Below are 21,424 nucleotides of genomic sequence, written 5' to 3'. Positions count from 1 at the left end.
TACAGAGCCATACACAGTATAATATGGAGTGAAATGCTTACACAACCACTCATGGCCTCAGAATAATGACAAAAATAATAACAATAAGAATCAACATTTTGGAGAAATATAAATGCAATAAAGAATAAAAGCAAATATAGAACATTTAAAGACTTTTGATGATACAGAGTATGAACATTTTAAGTACAAATCTGAATTTGACTCAGACTGTAATAAAACACAATATATATATATATATATATATATATATATATATATATATATATATATATATATATATATATATATATATATATATACAGTTAAAGTCTGAAGAATAAATATTAGCCCCCTTTAGATTTTTTTATTCTTTTATAAATATTTCCCAAATGATGTTTAACAGAGAAAAGAATTTTTTACAGTATGTCTGATAATAATTTTTCTTCTGGAGAAAGTCAGATTTGTTTTATTTCGGCTAGAATAAAAGCAGTTTTTAATTTTTAAAAAATATATATTTTAAGGTCAAAATTATTAGCCCCTTTAAGCTATATATTTTTTCGATAGTCTACAGAACAAGCTACAATATTATAATGTTATAGAATAACTTACCTAATTACCCTATCCTGCCCAGTTAACCCAATTAACCTATTTAAGCCTTTAAATGTCCCTTTAAGCTGTATAGAAGTGTCTTGCAAAAATATCTAGTCAATATCTTTCCTTCGTTAAACAGAAATTGGGGAAAAAATAAACTGGGGGCTAATAAGGGAAGCGCAGGGCACAAAGTAACTCGGGGTAAAATGTTACACAGAGTTTTAAAGTATTTGCTCAGGGCTAACCATGGCATGTTGTCGAGGTTCTCACCACAGTGTTGGCAGACATCTTCCTGCCATTTGTTGAAAAAGTTTGGCCAAATTTGGATGAGAAACATAGGAGAAACCATTTTTGCATCATAGAATTATTTAATATTACAGTCGATATCTCAGAAAGTATGTACATAAAATTCTTATATTGTTGTGATTATCGTCCTCTAGGCTAAAAGATGGAACCATTTTGAAAGATTTGTGGAAAACATGACACAGCGGGGTTGGTTGTAACAGGGTGTTACAAATTGGCAAGACACTGTTGAACACCAATTAAACAAACAAAATCATTTTTGAATTTTGAGTGTAATGTTTTTAATAAAAATATCTTTTAATAGAAAAAATATTGCTAATAATGCTAATAAATGCATTGTATAATAATGGATAATAATGCAAATAAATCCAAACGTGTTTTTCCAATAGATAAATCAATTAATAGATTCATAAAAAAATGAGTTAAGTACTGTTCAATACTGTTTTTTATCTTTAAGCTGTTTAAAATCTGACTTTTTAAGCATGTGTTACAACTAACCCTGTCTGTTTCAACTTGCCCCGCAGGTGGGGTAAATAGTAACTTTTAACCGCTGGCACTTTTGGCAATACTGCACAGAAACCATAGGTCTTACAACCAATACAACCAGTGCTCATTTACGAGAAGCTTGTGTGTTGTTGGTAAAAAAAATTGGTTTGTCTAACCCCCTTACTTTGTTTATTATTTAGCCAAAACCAAAGAGTGTTACTTTGTGCCTCGCTCTCCCCCATATACTGTATATACAGTGGTTATGGAAAGTATTCAGACCCCCTTAAATTTTAGTATGACAGTTTCACAACAAAGGGTCTGAATACTTAGGACCATATGATATTTCAGTTTTTTTTATAAATCTGCAAAAATGTCGACAATTCTATGTTTTTCTGTCAACATGGGGTGCTGTGTGTACATTAAATTAACATTTAATATTTGATCATCCTTAATCTATGCAGTGAGTCAATGTCCATGTTATTGTTACTGCTGCAGCAATCTAAAAACATCATATAACCAACTCTTCCTATTCTCATTTGCTTCAATTACTTAGCTGCTTTTCAGTGTAAACTAACGTCTCTCCTTTTTCAGCTCACTTAGTGCTGTGAAAGTGGATTAACCCATAGCCAAAAGGAAACAGATGTGCACCTCAGAACAAAAGGTCTGAGGCCGTGCCTTTTCTACATGTGTCTTTACATATTTGATGTACAATGGGGGAAAAAACCTTCCACCAACCACTGAAGTATCTTGTTTTTGCATGTGGCAGAATATGAAGTGTGAATGTGTTTATTGAGTACAACATGTATGACCGCCGGCGTCCACAACAATGCTCTGATTGAATGAGCACATAAGACAAAAATGAGAGATGTGAGGGTCAAACTAATCGCATCAAACACTCACTTCATATTTCTTCTTTTGTTTTAACTGTTGGCATAGAGACGATTGCTGCTCAAATAGCTTATTTTCTTTCCCTTTTTTCTGCTTGAGGACTACAGATGATGAGGTCACCGCTGGAAATGAATGAAACAGACTGAGAGACATTGATAAGTGAAAGGACACACAGTTCTGTTTAACCAATCTTTCTCGGTCAGTCCTTTCTCAGCTGCATGTGGAGGCTATTTCTTGTTATTTATCTGACTATTCCTGCGTAGGTAGGGGTTAAAGGTATTTGCTGAACTTCCTGCTTTAATGGTTTACTTGTGTAGATTCTACAGGACTAATGCTGACATATACACGACACCATTGCTGGATCGATATTCTTTTTTACACTAAATTATGGTCTCAATCTGTGTTATAATAAAAATCTCCTCACATGGCTTGAATTAACAGTAATCAGTTTATTCAGTATTTTCAGTTATTAGTGATTTCAAAGGCTTTAGGATTTTTTAACTACCTAGATATTTTGACGAGTTACATCTTAAAACCGTATTTTTTTGGAGCAATTTTTTGTGTGCCACTGTTCCTTTAATATTTACATTTGTCATTTACTTTTATCAATTTGCTGAAAGCTTTTATCCAAACTTACAAATGAGGATAAAGAAACATTTCACCAGAGAGCAGCAATCTAGATGCCATGAAAAGTCTAAGTTAGTTTTAGACTACCGGTCCTACTGCAGCCAACCCAGTCTGAGCTGAGATCGAACCGGCGATTACGAACTGGCTATCGCTAGAGCACCTTTTGAGGTCAGAGGAGTGAGGTATACCTGCACAGAGCTTCGCTAACTGCCCTCAAGTTACACTCAACCCCCTAAACCTCACTCCCATCCCGGACGAGCCCCCACGTGTAACCCACCAGTCCTACTGCACCCAATCTTGTCTGAGCTGGGATCGAAATGGCGATTCTTTGTATGGAAGTCAGTTGCTCTAACAAGGACAAAAGAGTGTGGTTTACCCGCATAGTGCTTCGCTAGCTGCATGGCCTTGTTACATACATACGTACATACACAGAGACACTTGTATATATGGTTTACAAGAACTCTTTATAGGCACAATGTAGTTTATAATGTAAAAAAAACGCTTATTATGCTGCCTTACCCCACCCCTACCCCTAAACCCCACTCCTAAAGCAAACCTGTGACAAATGTTGAATGTCAAAGGACCCTGTTAAAAATGTTTTTTAAGCATTGTAAATTTCAAGCACACAAGGCATGTCCTCGTAAACCAGCTTACTAGCATACAACTAGGTCATACCCATGCCCTTGTACAATTTTGTGTTCTCGTAAACTACATAAACAAGTACACACACAGGTTTGTTTTTTGTGAATTGTGGGGACATTCCATAGGTGTTCATTGTTTTTATAATGTACAAACTGTATTATTATTGGCTTACCCCAAACCCACACATTACAGCAAACTGTGTACAGTTTTACTTTCTGAAAAAGCTCATTCTGTAGGATTTATAAGCCTTTTGGAAATGTGCAATCAGCAATGTCCTCATAATTCACCATAATAGACCTATCATACCCCTGTCAATATACACTTTTGTCCTGATATGTCATAAATGCACGCAGACACAAAGGAAAGAGGTTTTCTCCTACAGGTGGTTTGTCAAGCCCACTCACCTGTGTGATGCTCTCTCCGAATTGCACAGTGTTTTCCAGAAACATGGAGTGTTTATAAGAAAGTGTCTGGTGCATATACAGAAGATAAGAGTATCTCCTACAGGAGGTTTGATACTATTGTTTAATACTAGACTACAGGATCTTATATAACGGTAAGAGAGAACATGATCTAGATTGAAAACTACAATCAATGGTATTTAAAACATAAAAAAGGAAAGTGAGAAAATTATGTGCAAAAGAAAAATAACAACAGTTAGAGCTTTGAGCATAAAATCCTTTGATCTCACTATCACATCCTGACAATGCAAAATTCCCTTCAGTGTGCTGATAGAGTAATTCATGAGCAGTCGTAATGCAAGTCACAATAAGGCCTTTGTTTGACTGTGATGATCAGCACAGCCAATAAATTTGCTCCAGTGACAATGGTTTAAACACATTATAAATCAAGCAAGGTGAAACTGAGCTCTCATCTCTGGTGTATGCAGTCAGTTTACCGCTGGCTCCAGCTAAAAGGCTTGCGTCAGTAATGCTGCCAATGTCGCTTTGAGTCCTGTCACAAATCCTCTATTCAGCAGAGCAACTCTTACCTTGTTATAGTATCCTAATACCATAGTTACTTTGGATTCACACCACTGCCAAAAGAGCCACCTGTGTTTCAGAAGGACGGTACTGGAGGGAGAGAGAAAGAAAAAAACACTTGCAATTGGCCTTTTAAAAGGGTTTTACATTTAAAATGGTTATGAGTAAAGTAATATACCAATGAAAGTCTTTTAATATGCTTATTAAAAACAGAATAGGCAGCATATTTCATAGTAGCTTGACATTAAATGGATGTCAAGAGCTGAACATGAAGTGTAGCGTTAAAAGCAGGAGAGGAAGGATTTTCTCCAGCTGCTCAGGGAGCAGGATCTATCATGCCGGTACTATTTTCAAGACCAAAACAATAGCCCCATTCTCAAGGCAAGGAAATCACAAGCGTTTCTGCCAATGATATCATACTTAAGCAGTTTGTAAGTAAACTTCCGTAGTTTGCCATAGTCTTATTCAGTGAATGCCATGAGTTCAAGAAACATCTGACAAACTCTATCATGTCTGCAAAGAGCGTGTTTTATTTTTATCTTCAAAGTTTTATTAACTTTATTTTTGTGCACATTACCGATTATTGTTTGCACCTACTGTACATTATTGCTTTGGCAACAGGCTCTCTGACAACTGATAGAGATCAGTAATTGTGTTCTTAGCTGATAAGCCTATAAATATGAATAGCATTAAAATATACCAGAAGCTACAGCAGGTTTGCGTGACACTGGTGTGCAGGTTTTGTTGGTAAAGATTTAAAGGGAGGTTCTGATATTTACTCTCATTATATGTGGAAACCAGTAGCCATATCCTCTTTTGTGTTCCAACAGAAAAAAAAGAAACCCAAAGTTTTGAAACCACTTGAAGGTGAGTAAATATACATAGTTGGGTGAACTATCCCTTGAATGCAACAGTACATACTTTTGTCCAACTAAATGTACAAAATATCCTTATTCTTTTTAAGCGGGGTCTGTAGACTGCTGTTGTCATTCGTGTTGCAGTAAACATGCTGATGCTACAATAGTCTGTCTTTTTTATTATTGAATACTTGATTCTTGACACTTAAATTTGAGACAACTATATTGCGATATTAAACTTCCTGTTCTTATCGAGGAGTACAAATTGAGTTAAGAAAGTATAAAGGTAATGACAGTTAAACTTTGGTTCTGTTTAAATGCTATTTAAAAAGCACATGCTATTTTTGCAGTATATACTGTATACTACATGCCACCAAATTTTCAATGTGCAATAATGCAACCATGTCACAGACATTGTGAAATGCATTTTGTAATACAGCTGTACACTCGATGTCCATTTTTCAGTATGAATCAGAAAGGAGTGTCAAACAATTTTTTTAACATCTCTTTGATAATCATTAATGAGACCGATTTACTAAATGCACAGCAAAGTACATATTAGCTTAGGTCACAAATAAGAGCTCATAATAGGTGTGGGCAATCTGACATCATACACAAATTACGTTTTCTTGGTCATTAAAATCGTTCAACCAATAAATGTAAATTTGCTGTTCATTTACTCACCACCAAGTGATTCATCTCTGGATGAACATGTCCACCAGAAAACTTTTTTTTTTTTTTTTTTTTTTTTTTTTTTTTTTTTTTTTTTATTGAAAATCCAAAATCCAAATACAACAAAGTGGGATTCAACTTTACAACTTGTGTGTCATATATGGAAGGCTCAACACAAAATAATATACAAAGATACAAATGTAATATACAAAAAACATTCAAGGTAAAATAAATCCAAGAGTAAATGTAAAAAGCAAAAATTAAATAAATAAATAAAAAATAAGTACAGCATATATATCAACTATGGCAAGTTATATTCTACAAATAAATTGAACATTTTTAAGGCAATTTTGGTTTTCATTTTAACCAGGGCATCTGAAAATATTTTAAGTTCTTTTATAAATACAATTAGTAATGGAGGTGTTTTGAAGTATCTACATTTATGAATAAAATATTTGGCTAACAGAATTATCATATTTATCAAATCGTGCAAAGTAGAGCAATCTTTAGTAATTCCATATAGTATGTCTTGTAATGTAAAAGTCAAACCTTCAGCATTCACATTTTTTATTGTCAACCAGTCTTGTAGTTTTTCCCAAAATGATTGAATGGCGCTGCAAGAGAAAAATATGTGTTCTGTGTCTTCACTGAGATGTTTACATAAATGGCATGGTGAGTTTTCTAAGTTAAATTTTAGGTGTAAGAATCTATTAGAAGGGTATATATCATTTAATATTTTAAATTGTACTTCTTTTACCTTGGGGAGAATAGGAAATTTAAGATATGTTGTTCTAAAATATTTAACAGTGTTTTTATCCACTGAATGAAATAACCTATTTCTTAATACTTGATGAGGGAAACAAGATTGGATAATAATTTGTCTTAAATGTTTATTAGTGCAAAGTTTATTATCAAATTCAATTTCACCAATATATAATAAGGGAAGAACTGGAGTAATTTTGGAATAGGATAGGTAACTTTTCATTAACATTTTTATGCCTGAGGGTATAGCATTAATAACAGTGAAAAATTGCTTTGGATGACAAGCAAATCCGTGTCTTAGAGTGAAAGTATTGTAATCTAGAATATTGCCCCTTCCATCCATTAAGTCTGTCACTGACCAAATATTTTTATTTAACCATTCTTCATAAAAAATGGATTTGTTCCTGTGTAGAATATACTTGTTATTCCAGATAGGGGTATTGTGTGGTGTAAAATTGTGTGTGTGCGCTAGTTTCCAAGATAACAAGACTTGTTGGTGGAATGCTGAAAGCTTCACTGGGAGTTTAGGCAAATCAAAGTCACATCTAAGAAGAAATCGGATGCCACCTAGTTTGTTAAACAAGGCACAAGGAACATTGTACCAGAAACTTTCAGTATTACTCAAAAACCTTTGAAGCCATTTCAGTTTTAACATGGTATTCATACTTTCAAACTCAATAATATTAAGACCACCTTCTTCATACGATTTGATAATATCAGATTTTTTAATATAATGGGTTTTGTGTCTCCAAATAAAGTCATACATTTTTTGGTTACTTGTTTTTATGATTGCTGAAGAGGGAGCTAAAGCCTGAGCAGGATAAATTAGTTTTGATAGATATTCAACCTTGGATAGAAGAATTCGTCCAAAAATTGAAATATCTCTCTGCAGCCAGCAATTCAGGATACCATTAGCTTTATGTACTTTATTTTCAAAGTTTTCTTTGATGTTAGTGTTTGAATCTTTTGAGATCAAAATGCCTAAATATTTCACAGTTTCTTTAACTGGGATGTTATACAGGGATAGGTCTGGACTAGGGTGAAGAGCTAAAAGTTCACATTTGTTTAAATTTAATTGGAGGCCAGATGCTTTACAAAAAGAACTAATTAAAGAGATAGCTGGAGAAATTTGGTCTTTATTTTTTAAAAATAATGTGGTGTCATCCGCTAACTGACTAATTCCTATTGTTTTTCCGAAAATATTTAGTTTCTCCACTGAATTATCATATTTAATTTTTGTGGCTAACATGTCTACCGCTAAAATAAATAAAAAAGGTGACAAAGGGCATCCCTGCCTTATCCCACGGCCAATCGGAAATCTATGCGTAGTGCCAGAAGGGAGAGATACTGAACTATTCATATTTCCATAAATCATTTTGATAATATTAACAAATTTCTCACCAAAGCCAAATAATTCTAAGGACTTGAAAATGAAAGTGTGCTCAATCATGTCAAAGGCTTTCTTAAAATCTAAAAAAAGGATAAAACCATCATCCTCTATTAAGTCACAGTACTCTACCAAGTCCATCACCAACCTTATATTATTATGAATAGACCTACCTTTCAGAAAGCCAGACTGGGATTCGTTAATTAAATTATGAATATCTTTTTTTAATCTATTAACATATGCGTGTGTGAAAATTTTATAATCACTGTTGAGTAAAGTGATTGGGCGAAAGTTATCAATCAATTTTAAGTCTTTATCAGGTTTTGGAATTAGTGTGATTAAACCTTGGTTCATACTTGGACCTAAAGATCCATCTTCAATAGATTCACGGAAAGCATCAAATAGTAATGATCTAATATCATTCCAGAAAAATTTATAAAAATTAGCGGTGAGACCGTCAGGACCAGGAGATTTATTCAATTTAAGCTTTTGAACAGCAGAGTCAAGTTCTTCAATTAGTAAATCGGCCTCACAGCCTTCTCGCCACTCGTTGTTGATATGGGGAATATTAGGTAATATTTTATCAAAAAAATTCATTTAAATCAGAATGAGAGAGGTTGGAAGAATACAAGTCACTGTAGAATTTAAAAACGTTTTCCCTGATTATAGTGGGGTCTGAGCATTCTGTGCCATTTATCAATAGAGAAAGTATAGAGTTATTCCGTTGTCGTCTCTTTTCTAATCTACAGAAATAAGAAGTACTTTTCTCACCTTCTTCTATCCATTTAGCCTTAGAACGTATATAGGCACCCTTAGCTTTTTTAATGTAGAGGTTGTCAAGTTCTAATTGTAAAGAAATTATTTTTGTCTTTTCTAACTCAGTTAATGTACTATCATTACAACATTTATTAATTTCGTAAATAATATTAAGTTCCTGTTGTTTCCTGACTTTTGCAAGTATTTTACTATAATTAATAGAGAATTCACGAATTTTATATTTCAGAAATTCCCATCTGGCTTTATTAGAACTAAAATTGTTACTGTTTTTAATATCTAGAATTAGCTCCCTTATTTTTAGACAAAATTTTTCATTATTAATTAAATCAGAGTTAAATTTCCAATAACCCTTAGTTTTTAATGAGGTATGAACTGTTTGTATTATTAAGGAAATGGAACAGTGGTCTGTTAAAGGTGCTGCAGACATTGTACAGTCTTTAGCAAATAAAAGTAAGTTATCTGATATGTCCACCAGAAAACGTTTTGTCAAATTTACGTATTTTACGTTTTGTCAGTTTAGTGGCTAATTCGTACGAATTCGTACAAGTTCAGTCGTATGAAATTTTACGATTTTAAAAAGGAGGCACCTTACCCCACCCCTAACCGTCATTGGGGGATAAGCAAATCATACAAAATTGTACGAATTAGATCGTACGAATTCATACGAATTATCCACTAAATCAAAAAGTTACGAATTGCTGTGAGATTGTGTTGACATGTCTTGCACAGTCTGATTGTTTCACTTCTTTAGTCTTCATACGAGTATGTTTTGTCTGTTTTTTTACTCGCAAAGGAATGATAACTATTGACTTGCAATACATGAATCACCAAGGACTACAGTTTCAGCTAAAAATCTTATTTAATCTTCTACTGAAGAAAAAGTCTCCTAGATCTTGAATGGCCTGAGGTTGAGTAATTAAATTTCTTTTTGAATTTTATGATGAACAATCATTAGAAAACTACTGCAAACCTTCATGTTGATTGATTCTATGAAATACTTTCTCCCTCATAAATATAGCATCTAAAATAGAAACTCCAATCTATGCAGTAGAGTCGATCGAAAACACACAAAATCATCATTGTTTCAATGTTAGTAAATCCAGCCTCTAGTTTTTAATGGCAAAAGACAGTACTGGAAGGCACAAGGCATTCAATCAGATCCCATATTTACAAGTATTATTTGAATTATACATCATAAACTAGTATTCTTTTTCAAACAAAAATAGCCTGAGCCTTAAGAGTCATTTCCTGTTTATAGTCTTCAATCCCCAGGGCCTCTAAAGATTATGCCGTGCCATTGGTGAGATCCAAGACCTGTAAAGAAATGATGCCAAGGTATTTATAATCCTGGACCAGGCAGTATCCTGAGCAGATGCTATGGCGGTCATGGAGGAGCGGAGAGCATGAGACTGATTCCTGGAAGACCACAGCGACATAAGAGTCTTCGCATTGATCCCGTGGGCCAGCCTGAACACCAGCCGGTGACCTACTCACACCTGTAGCTTCTCCACAATGGACGTCCAGTGTTCTCCAGCCTCCGGCACCTAGACTGCAGCTCCGCACAGGAAGTTTGGCCAGAGGAAAAATAGTTGTGCCCAACTGAGCCTGGTTTCTCTCTACGTTTTTTTTTCTTTCACTTTTGTCAATTGGTAAAGTTTTGTTCATCACCACTGTCTTGCTTGGTTTGGGACTTGTTGAGCTGCGCATTGATGGATTTGCTCTTCAGTGTTTGGACTTTCATCAGTGAAATTTAACCACACTGAACTGAATTAAACTGAACTTCAACTCTAAAAACTGGACTGACACCGTTTCAATCTACTAGAACTTCTACGTTAAGCTGCTTTGACACAATCTACATTGTAAAAGCGAAATAGAAATAAAAATGAATTGAAAAAAATCGAGTTGAATTATTGTGACTAGATTTGAAAATTATAATTTTACCCAGCAAAGTCTTCTGCAGTGCAGTCATTGATTAAAGTTTATTGGCTTTTTGGCAAATTTACCAAAAAAAAAAAAGATATATTAATGAAAAATAAATAAATAACTTCAATTCAATTTTATTTATAAAGCACTTTAAAACAACACAGTCGACCAAAGTGCTGACAACAGAGAGTAAACAAACTTTAAAATACAAATAAACAAACATAAAATGTCAAGATCTCACGCTGTGCTAAAAGCCAAACTGAACAAGTGGGTTTTGAGAACAGATTGAAAAACAGTAATGGAAGAGGCTTGTCTAATATACAACGGCAACTCATTCCACAATTTTGATGCAGCCACAGCAAAAGCCCGATCCCCTCTGAGCTTTCGACTGGTCCTGGGCACACCCAGGAGAAGCTGGTTGGCTGACCTGAGCGAACGAGAAGGTGTGTAAGGACAGAGAAGCTCAGAGAGGTAAAGGGGTTCAGTACCACTTAGACGCTTAAAAACAAATAAAAGTAACCTTAAATAAATGCAAACAACATACAACCATTGATGACGTGTTACAAAACAAATAAAAAGAAATAGATTTTATTTAAACTTAAAAAAAAAAAAATCATATTGCTTCCTCATCCTGCCATCATTCAACCACTCCCTCCACCCAAAACATCATGTACCAACAATGTCTGACTTCACAGATTGAACACAATGCTATTGGGTTGTCAGAGCAGCATTTGAGATGGAGGGAGTGAACTACAATCACAAATGCCGACATCGTGTGGCACTGCATCATATAAACGTGACTAAAGCACTTGAGTAAGTACATAAAGTGGAATGACAGAAATGACGGTACATTCATATACCACTAGAAGTAAAATCTGTTGTACATACCTCATGTTCACCTAATCACAACTGGATCTGATTCAAACAACCAGACAAGTAAAAGCTTATAAAAAACACATCATCAACAATAGTTAAAAAATAAGATAACTTAATGAATAATAATATATAAATATGGACTAAAATCCCTGAAAATTAATATCAGTGGTCAGGTGTTTCATCATGGAAAACTAAGTCAACTTTGGCATTTAACATACATAAATAAATAGTTAAAAGTGCAGCACTGCAGTAAAGGGATAGAATGAAAATTCATTTGCTCATCCTCCACTTGTTCCAAACCCATGTGAGTTTATATCTTCCATTGAACACAAAAGAAACATACAGCCATTGATTTCCATGGTATTTTTGTTTCCACTATGGATGTCAAAAGCTGCTGTTTCCCAACATTCTTCAGAATATCTTGTTTTGTGTTCATCACCAGAAAGAAATTCATGAAAAGATTAGAACCACTTGAGTGTGAGTGAAAAGAGAGTAAATAAAAATTTTGAGTTAACCATCCCTTTAAGTGTTACAGTTAATGCTATAACAAAGTCATAGTGAAATGCACTGTAATTCATAAAAGTTACATAAGTATATGATTCATATAGCGGCCTAATTCATATTCATATAAGGCCCAATTCCAAGGCTTAATCACTTTACGAAAGTTAAATACATACAATATAAGCGATTCTGATTGAAGACTTCTGTCAAACGCATTCATCCTGCAATATGGGCTGTTAAGAATGACCAATGACAACCAGCATTAGACATTCTTTCCACCCTAATTGCTGACGTTCAGTGGTGTTTGCATAGGCTACATCAGTTTTGATCTGATCCTACCAAATCAGCTTATCTTCAAGCTTTTTAACAAAGAGGCAAGGCAGATGTGCCCGATGTCTCCTGACATCTTTGTAGTGTATAGCGTTCACTACGCCAGCGAGGTTCCTACCCTGGAACTGGGTTTAGCGTCTTCAATATTTCTCTTTTTACCTGTCTGTTTGCGTTTTGCTGCTCGAGGACTCTCCTCTGGAGGAATGGCTGGTTCGCCGCTTTCTCGAGTCATGAACATTGATGGATTGTGGTACAGCATCTCAAACCTCTGCTCTGCCGCTTTACGGGCAGTTGTTTTCCTCTTGGTCCGGGGCTGAGGGGAGGGCGCAGAGTGGCCGGCTGCTGAGGAGGGCAAAGTGCACTGTAGCATGGAGGAGTAGCTGGAGGAGGCAGTAGCAGTAGTGGTGGGAATCTGAGCTCCAGCCAGGGCTGCACTGCCAAGCCGAGCCATCGCTACAGGGATCTCCTCCAGAGACTCTGCGGAGTCAGAATGATACTCAGCAGGGGGACCAGCGGCTTGTACGGGGGCAAGAGGAGGGAGAGAGGCCCGCAGGGGGAATGCTGGGAAGGGTAAGCGTTGGCCGAGAGAAGAGGACACAGTGGCGGCAGCTACAGAGGACTCTATTTGTGTAAAGCACAGACACAAATCACACAGGTAACTACTCAAACACTGGTTCAGCAATACAGACCACTGAAAACACACACACCGCTTATTTATGAAAGCAAATTTCCACAACAAACTACCCTGTATAAAAATGGAATGACAAAAGGTCAAGACAACAAATATTTTATGTTGATTTAAATTTTTTGAATACATTAATCAGGTTGATCTTCAATATTAATCAGATTGATTGATGCAAGTTGAAATGAAAAAAAAATAGTGGTGTAACGGATCACTGTTGATCCGTGATTCATACGGGTCACAACCCACGGTTCGGAACATGCGTGACCCACGGATTAATAAATTTTTTCACTTGTATCCTATATTTGTAACGACCGCTGAGAAATTGGCTCTTGTGTAATTCGAATCACATGTATGAAAGCATTTAGGCTTTCCTGTAAAATATTATGATGATGGAAGAAGTTGTGGTTATTTGGGATGTGGTGGGTTTCTTAAAAGGTGTTAGTTTTTAATTTGTGGGTTATTAAAGGTGTTTTCTGTCACTACATGTTCAGCTTGTATTAATGCACTCATTGTAAGTTGCATGATTAATCACTAAAAGTTCGAGATCTCAAAATCCACACGACATAAATTATCAATGATGGTGATTTGCATACATTTAGCAATCATTTGAATCGCTGCATTCAAATCTGTGTTTGAAAAACATATAAATCAAAAAAGAGATTCAGTCTTTAGTGTTTTGAGTTAGTTATGAAGTCACGAACAGTCAAATAACACAGAAGTACTGGGAGAACAGTTTATAGTTTAGATAAAACCACTGATGTTTATGGTAAAGATTAAAATCATCATCATATGCATTTAACTTGACGCTTAGAAATTGCTGACTCAGAGTTTTAGGCAGCAATTACATTATGTAACTAATAGGTAGCGACAACCAGCGATCAAAAATATGCCCCTAAATAATTCGTCATAAATTACACATCTAGCAATAAAACATGAAGTTTTATGAGTGAATAACTGAATAATTTATTGAAAATTAGATTTAAAATAAATATAAGTTGTACAAATTATATTGTTAGATTTCTACATTCAGTGTTATCAGCAACAGTAGTAGTTACAGTGAAGTTTTCAAAGTACTGATCATTTTACAATTTATTTTATTCAGCTGATTATTTCTTCATTATATTTTAAATATATTTTAATATGTTTTTATAATAAATGGAAAGCAAATTATATTTGTCTCCTCCCCTTTTTGGCTGAGCTGAAAAAATGGTCCAACCCCTGACTAAAAACCCATAATGTGATCTGAACCGTGAGATGTGTGATCCGTTACACCACTACTAAAAAAAGTTAATCTGATTCAACTAAATAATCGAAGCCAGCAAGAATTTCTTTTACAGTGTAGATCTGGCCAATCATAATTATGAGATTGTTAATTGTAAAAAAAATCACAATGCTAAAATTAAATATTATGACACGAGCTGGCTCTCAATTTGTTTATGTTTTAATTTTCACAATTTCAGCTGTCACAATTTAACTTTACTTTACAGTCATAACTTCCCATAATCACTTTTAAAAATAGATCAAAAGAGAACAATACTGTGAATTTAAAATACAAGTCAGAATTATGAGATATAAACACAGTTAAGGTAAAAACAGTATTGACAAAAGTGTGACTTAGCGTGTTGAGTTGATCATTTTTAATGCAATGTTTATTAATTCATATCTTATTATTAATCAATTACTATTAACTATTATTATTAATTCACTGACCCTTTGTGTCATCATAAGAACTAGTCGACTTATGTGGAAGAAATGGCTTCAAAAATTTTTAAATGAAACAATTATCAAGACACAGAGGCAGTTAAAGACAGCACAACTGTTCAATATAACCACCACTGAACAAAGCACTGGAAGCTAAATTATACATCAAATAAAGACTCTATAATCTGGTTTTAAGTGTCATACTGTAGTATAGTAGTTACTTCACTCTAAAGCAAACAGGGTGTTCAATGATCAAGATCTACCACAATGTTTAATATTATAACATAGCAACGTCTTCCATAACGTACTAATCTCCTAAACCAGTGACGCACTGTTAGGATTAGTCCACTTTCTGTCTTGGTTTTGGTGTTCAGCATGTAAAATGCAACAATACATTATCTGTTGCAAATATAAATATATCAATTCACAATTTACTTTCACTATGTCTTATTCTCATTTCAATTCTGATCTTGAAATCACTTAAAAACACGTCACTGCATTCAATTATTTTGTTGTATCCCTCGTGTGTAAGCAGCTTTGTAGTCTTTGTAGACTACTTTTGTTTAAATGTTTGACTATTCATTACAGTCATGAGTGGATTGAGTAAATGTGTCTTACCCTGCTCAGCAGAAGTCTTTTGTAGGACTCTTGTGGTGCTAGTGTCAATGGACATGTCGCCGTTAACCTCTGCTGCAAGTTTGCGCACTTTCCTCTTTTTCTTCTGTGGAAATAAATAAACTTTCATCTGTGGAAGACCATGGTCATGTAATAATGTCCTCAATTTATTCTAAAATCAATTTTTTGTGTTTGCACTAAAAAAACAAGTCAAATTTTTGTTCAAAATAAATATCAAGTTTTCCATTCTGTTTTTTTCCTTAATAAATGCCATGTATGGAATTAAGCTAGTTGAAATGTTGTGTACTCCTTACATTGGCAATTTTACTTTGCAATACTTTGTTTCAAGTAGATTTTACTCTTTTTGTTTGTAAGTTTTATTCAAACAATAAAAGAAGTTGTACCTACTGTAAAACAATTATGTAACCAAAAAGATAGATCTATTGTTACAATATGATAACATATCCACACAAATGAGTTGCAGTACCTAACTGAATGATGAGACCTCAATTCTTGAAGCACACCACAAAACTCTAGTAACAATCAATGTTTTTTTTGTATAAAATGCTACATTTTTAAGTAAATTTAGTAAATAAATGTAAATAATTTCAATAATAAATGTAACTTTTAATCGAAAATGAACCCCAGATGCCATGGCATCTGTAACAGCAAGTTACTACACCTAACAGCAAAAGCAACAAGAAAACTAAATTATTATCCAAGTATAAAGAATTACTTAATTCATGCAATGTTTTGAATTAATCAAAATATTAATTAAGAAGTGAAGGGCTTGCAAGGCTTCACACTCAAACTGTACCACAGTTTTATAAAAAAAAAATGTGGTTGGAGACTTTTTCAATCTCACTGATTTTGAACTTTATGAAACATGAGAAATTAAGAATGACCAATGACAACCAGCATTAGACATTTTGTTCAGCAAAAATTCAGCTGACAAATCATCATTGCTGCATCCGATGGTGTTTACATATGTTGCATCAGATTTTGATGAATAATGGAAACACCAGTATCAGAACGTTGACCAAGTTTTACTTAATTGTCTTACTTTGATATTTCCTCAAAGAATCCTTGTAAACAAACAATTCCACGAAAAATATACCTACAACTTCAAAGATTAATTTCTAAAAGCTTAAATTGAATATATATTATTTTCCTGCCTTAACTAAATTAATGTAGAAATTAGATTTGTTTTTCTGTAGGTTTTACTGTAATTTTTATGGTTGTGGTGTGTGAGTGCCAGTGTGTCAAACCTGTGCATGTTTGTGAGGGTGAGGTGATGCTTTTTGCTCAGTTAAGACAGAGGGGAGGTGTTCTTCTTCATCCATGTGTTCAGATGAGCATCTGATCCGGCCATTGCCATAACGCCTGCAGAGGGACAAGAATTAATCAAAGACATTATACACAGACAACAAATCTAATTTCATTTAAAAATTCCCATCAGACGTTATACAATAGACTTCTTATACAAATAGAAATATGTCCACGGTCACCTATGATGGTTTGAAGACAACTGCAAACGTTTCCCAAAAGCACTGAAATAACACATCATTCAAATGGCTATAATAAATATTATACCTTATGTGATTATTTTTTAAATCTTAAAAATAATGTAATGTTATATAAGGTGTGCAAATTTAAGATGTGTCCACATTTACAGGTTGTTTCCTTCAAAGTCAGAGAGAGAGGTGAGATGAAATCGGGAAAGATCCACAAGTCGGGACTTGAACTAGAGACACTCGATGCACAATAGTAACATATGTGGAAGTAACATATAGATCAGACTATTTTGAAAATGACCTTGTTCCATTCATGTACACATCAAAAAGTACAAACTTTAAAATCATATCTTGGTAAGCTATAAGACAACATTTTAAGCACATGAATTTTAACATGTCATCCTTAGACAGAGTAAATTGAAATGCAAATCCTCCATTTAAAAGTGTAATCCTGCCTTTCTCTAAAAACATCCGATTTCACGAAGGTTCCATCTTTAATTTATCAGGAAATAAGATTTTATGAGACCATTTGAAATGGTAGAATGATGAAGAATAAAGCTTCTGCACATGATTTTAAAGATGCATAGAAATTTTGGAAGCTGAAGTCGTTCTCTTAATTGTTTAACCTCAAGATCCCTTTTTAAATCTATACTGTTTTCTGTTGATAAATGAACTATGCTAAAATAATTTTTCACCATGTGCTTTGGCTTTATTTGCTTTTAATATGCAAAAAAAATCACCATGAAATATAGTCAATAAATGTGTGTTTGTTGCTCTTTAATGTACAGTGACAGATTGCTGTAGGAGCTTCAACTTAAGAGGCACATACAGTAACAACACGAAACAAACATGAACGAACATTAAAAACGGTGTTGAAAGAAACATTACAACTTATTGAATGCGTCACGTCTCGTGTAAATCACTCAATCAGTCTGTCAACCACATAAAGACGTCAAAACATTTGGACATGCCACGCAACATTCAATTTTACCATTTATTGACCATAAAATTGTTAGGCAGCTAGAAAGAAAGAACCCTATAGAAATAAGCATTTTGTGAAATACATATCTCTACATTCATTATATTTCTACTTCAGCTGTTTTCTTCATTATTCAACATATGCTTGAAGAAATTTGTCATCAAAATATATTTTTATAAGCGCTTGGAGCAAGACTTAATTCACCTGTCTGGCAAGAGTTTGTCATGTAACAATAAATTAGTTTGAAGCCACAATTAACTGCTTGGTTTCTCAAAAAAACTCAGGAGCAAAAATGTGCCTCTAAACGAGATTTGACATTTATTGTGATAATTATTGCTTCTGACTGATGAAAGGTTTTATTATGATCATTTTTATTCCTAGGCCAGGCAGCTCTAGCTTTGAAACACTGATTGAACAGACCTGATCCTAAAGTGACAGTTTGCAAAACATCAGATGAACAGACTCAACACATGGCTTTAGAGAGGCATTATTAAATTCCAGCAGTAATATTTTATAGTATTCATAGTTACAAGTTCTTTAAACTTTTATTAAACATCTCATATAAACCCTGCAGGCCTTTATCTTCAAAGCATCATTACGGTTTTAAATAATAAAAAACCCATCATGAATAACAACTGTTTCTGATGGATATCACAATTTAACAGTGAGGCTTTTACACATTAATAACCTGCAAACTTATTAGAAACAATTCTGCGACCATTACAGTAATGTGAACGTCTGTTTTGTAATCGCCATTACGAAATACTGTTAACACTGGCTGTTTCTTATTATGTAACCGAAAACATGAGCAAAACAGATCCTGCTTCTGCAGAACTGCTCCAGTCAGGATTAGCTACAGGTTTAACATCTAACAAACACTTGCTTCTCAATTGAAAAAAGCTTAGCAAAATGAGGATTATTGCAACATGCATACTTTTGTATAAGGAACCAATGGATTAGTGTCTCCAGATATAAAAACCTATTAAAAGAAAACTTCTGTAATCTTCAACTGATCCTCTAGCTCACATTTCAACCTCCAAACAAAAGCATTGATATCCTTCCTTCCCTCCCAGCAGAGTTCTCACAGTACTGACATGATACTATAATTGGCTAATAAAAAAAAGCTTATTGGTATTTTTTGAGTCACCATCAATCATCCCCTTAAGCCACTATTAGAACAAAATGTGCAGAGTTTGACTGGACTGGACTGCAGCCAATAAAGTGAGCATGCTTATGGGAAGAGAAAGACTAGCTGTGTGTGAACGGGAGACTGTTTTTCTATACACTTATTTCACCAAGTGACATTTAATCACTTTCCTGCCCTTCCATTGACTTGTTTGGCCCAATAAAATGTATTTATTTTTATATTGAGCTGAATTATTATTATTATTATTATTATTAGTAGTAGTAGTAGTAGTAATAGTAATTAATACACTTTTTATTTCTCTTGTGATTCTTCTGCTTTATTTTAGTGGAAACCGTGAAGCATTCTTCTAGATCCTTCCAAAGTTCAAAACAGTAGCATTTATTTAAAAGAAAATTCTTTTTAGTAATCTAAATCAAAGACTATAGAATACACATGACATGTCACTTGTACAGTTTTGAATGTGGAAAAGTGTAACGGTCAATATGACGAATGAAGCCCCGCCTACTAGTACAGGAGCCAATCAGCGATCGCTATAGACTGACGTTTTTTCAGGGGAGAAACTTGGATCAGACGTGTGCTTTTATGACAGGTTTTGTGGGCAGAAAACAAAATGGAATCCTAGCGAATACTTTCTTCACAGACATAAGAAATATATCCAAATAAAGCTTGAAATACTTTTAAATGAACCAACTTTACTTAATAACAAAAGCTTTTTTTGTTTCGTAAATTGTATGAAACGAACGCGAGGTACAGTCTGTCCTGTCAAACGCACATCACATGACAGCAGCAATTACTTAAACACCCACAAACTTGTAAACAAAGAGTCACTGTCATTTCTGGAGGACATTCGCCATCAAGACCAAGTTGTAAATTACTTCAGAAGAGCAGTGCGATCTATTATCCAGAAGACGAGAATGTGTAACATGGCCATAAATGAGGTTGGTGTCACAATCTCGTTCTTTTTGAGTGCACATACGCATTAGCTCGGCAACCTGAAAAAATGCAGATGTTGTTTGATTCGAATGTTTAGAAACGAAACTTATAGGACATGTTACTTTATTTTATTGGTGATTGCAAATATGTAATGTAATCGTAAACTTGATGTTTCCCCATCCAGACAGAATGCCCAAGATGGTCACCGAGTGAAATTACTTGCCTTAAAGGGACTTTGACCAAATATCTTAATTTTGTTAAAATAATTATCAAAAAACAACATATAACAAAACAAAATGCTCAATTTTGACTGTTCGTGTTTCATTTTGAAATACAGTTTAGTGAAATTGATGTAAATCTTTACCAGAAAAATATCTGTGTCTCTCAGCGGTGCAAGAAAACCTACTGATGTTTTTAAGCATTTAATTAGCTTGCAAAACTTACACTGCTCCTTCTTGGGAAGTCATGGCTTTTGGATTTTCAACTTCCATCTCAGGGTTGGTGTAGCCAAGTGTCCCACTGTAACTGACCTGCTGCTGCAGCAAAACATTATAAAAGAGAAATAAATAAATAAATAAAATTGAGGACAAAGAGAGAGCATACATATCATTAGTAATATTATTGAGTGGTCTCGAAACAAAACTTGCTAAACTAACAAAACAAACACATTAAAAAAATTGATTATAAAATATGAGGTCAATGATAAAAATCAGCAGTAGTTTAAAAAAAAGCTTTATGAACCAAATCTTCAATTACGCATAGACATTCATTATAGCAACACAACCTGTCATTCAACAAATCCGCAACAATCCAAGAGTATGTGCGTGCAATATGTGTCTTTTGGGTGTGGGTACTCATGGCACATGTGTGCTTGTGTATGTGGCAACATGTAAGATGAAATGGCAGCCCTGCCCACCACAACATTTCAAACAGGCAGCCAAAACAAACAGTTCATCAAGTGAAGTCATATTCACAGTTCTCAATGTTCTCATGAGGTGTAGCTACTATGAAGTTAAGACTGGGGTCAACTTACATAACCTTTCTGAAAGAAAGAAAAGAAAACAGCATGTCTAGGTAAGAGGTTGTTGCAAAAGAATTGTATAGCTATTTTGTCTGTTACATAAGTTCAGTGTGTACACTACTGTTTAAATTTTTTATAATAAAAGTCTCTTGAGCACACCATGGTTGCACTTTTTTTCAAAATATATTTAAAAAAGGACTGTGAAATATTTATTTCATTTATTTAAAAATACAAAAAACACAGTA

At 34.2% G+C, this 21,424-nt stretch overlaps 1 protein-coding gene across 2 annotated transcripts in view; it reads right to left on the bottom strand.

Moving 5' to 3' along the window:
• Nucleotides 1-11,432: 11,432 nt before the first annotated feature.
• The window catches only part of zdhhc1 (zinc finger DHHC-type containing 1), a 20,184-nt gene continuing 10,192 nt past the window's right edge, over nt 11,433-21,424 (bottom strand). The window contains exons 8-11 of one of the 2 annotated variants that reach the window (XM_056461767.1): nt 20,603-20,694; nt 16,854-16,968; nt 15,589-15,691; nt 11,433-13,205 (exon numbers count right to left, since the gene is read on the bottom strand). In XM_056461767.1, coding sequence (XP_056317742.1) covers nt 12,682-13,205; nt 15,589-15,691; nt 16,854-16,968; nt 20,603-20,694 — 834 coding nt within the window. In that variant the 3' untranslated portion in view covers nt 11,433-12,681. The remainder of the gene's footprint in view (nt 13,206-15,588; nt 15,692-16,853; nt 16,969-20,602; nt 20,695-21,424) is intronic. The other variant, XM_056461768.1, reaches the window with a different exon arrangement.

This window comes from Danio aesculapii, chromosome 7, assembly GCF_903798145.1.
Source record: "Danio aesculapii chromosome 7, fDanAes4.1, whole genome shotgun sequence".
Classification (NCBI taxonomy): Eukaryota; Metazoa; Chordata; class Actinopteri; order Cypriniformes; family Danionidae; genus Danio; species Danio aesculapii.
The sequence above is the reverse complement of the archived record's forward strand: the minus strand, read 5'-3'. Positions and strand labels throughout refer to the sequence as shown.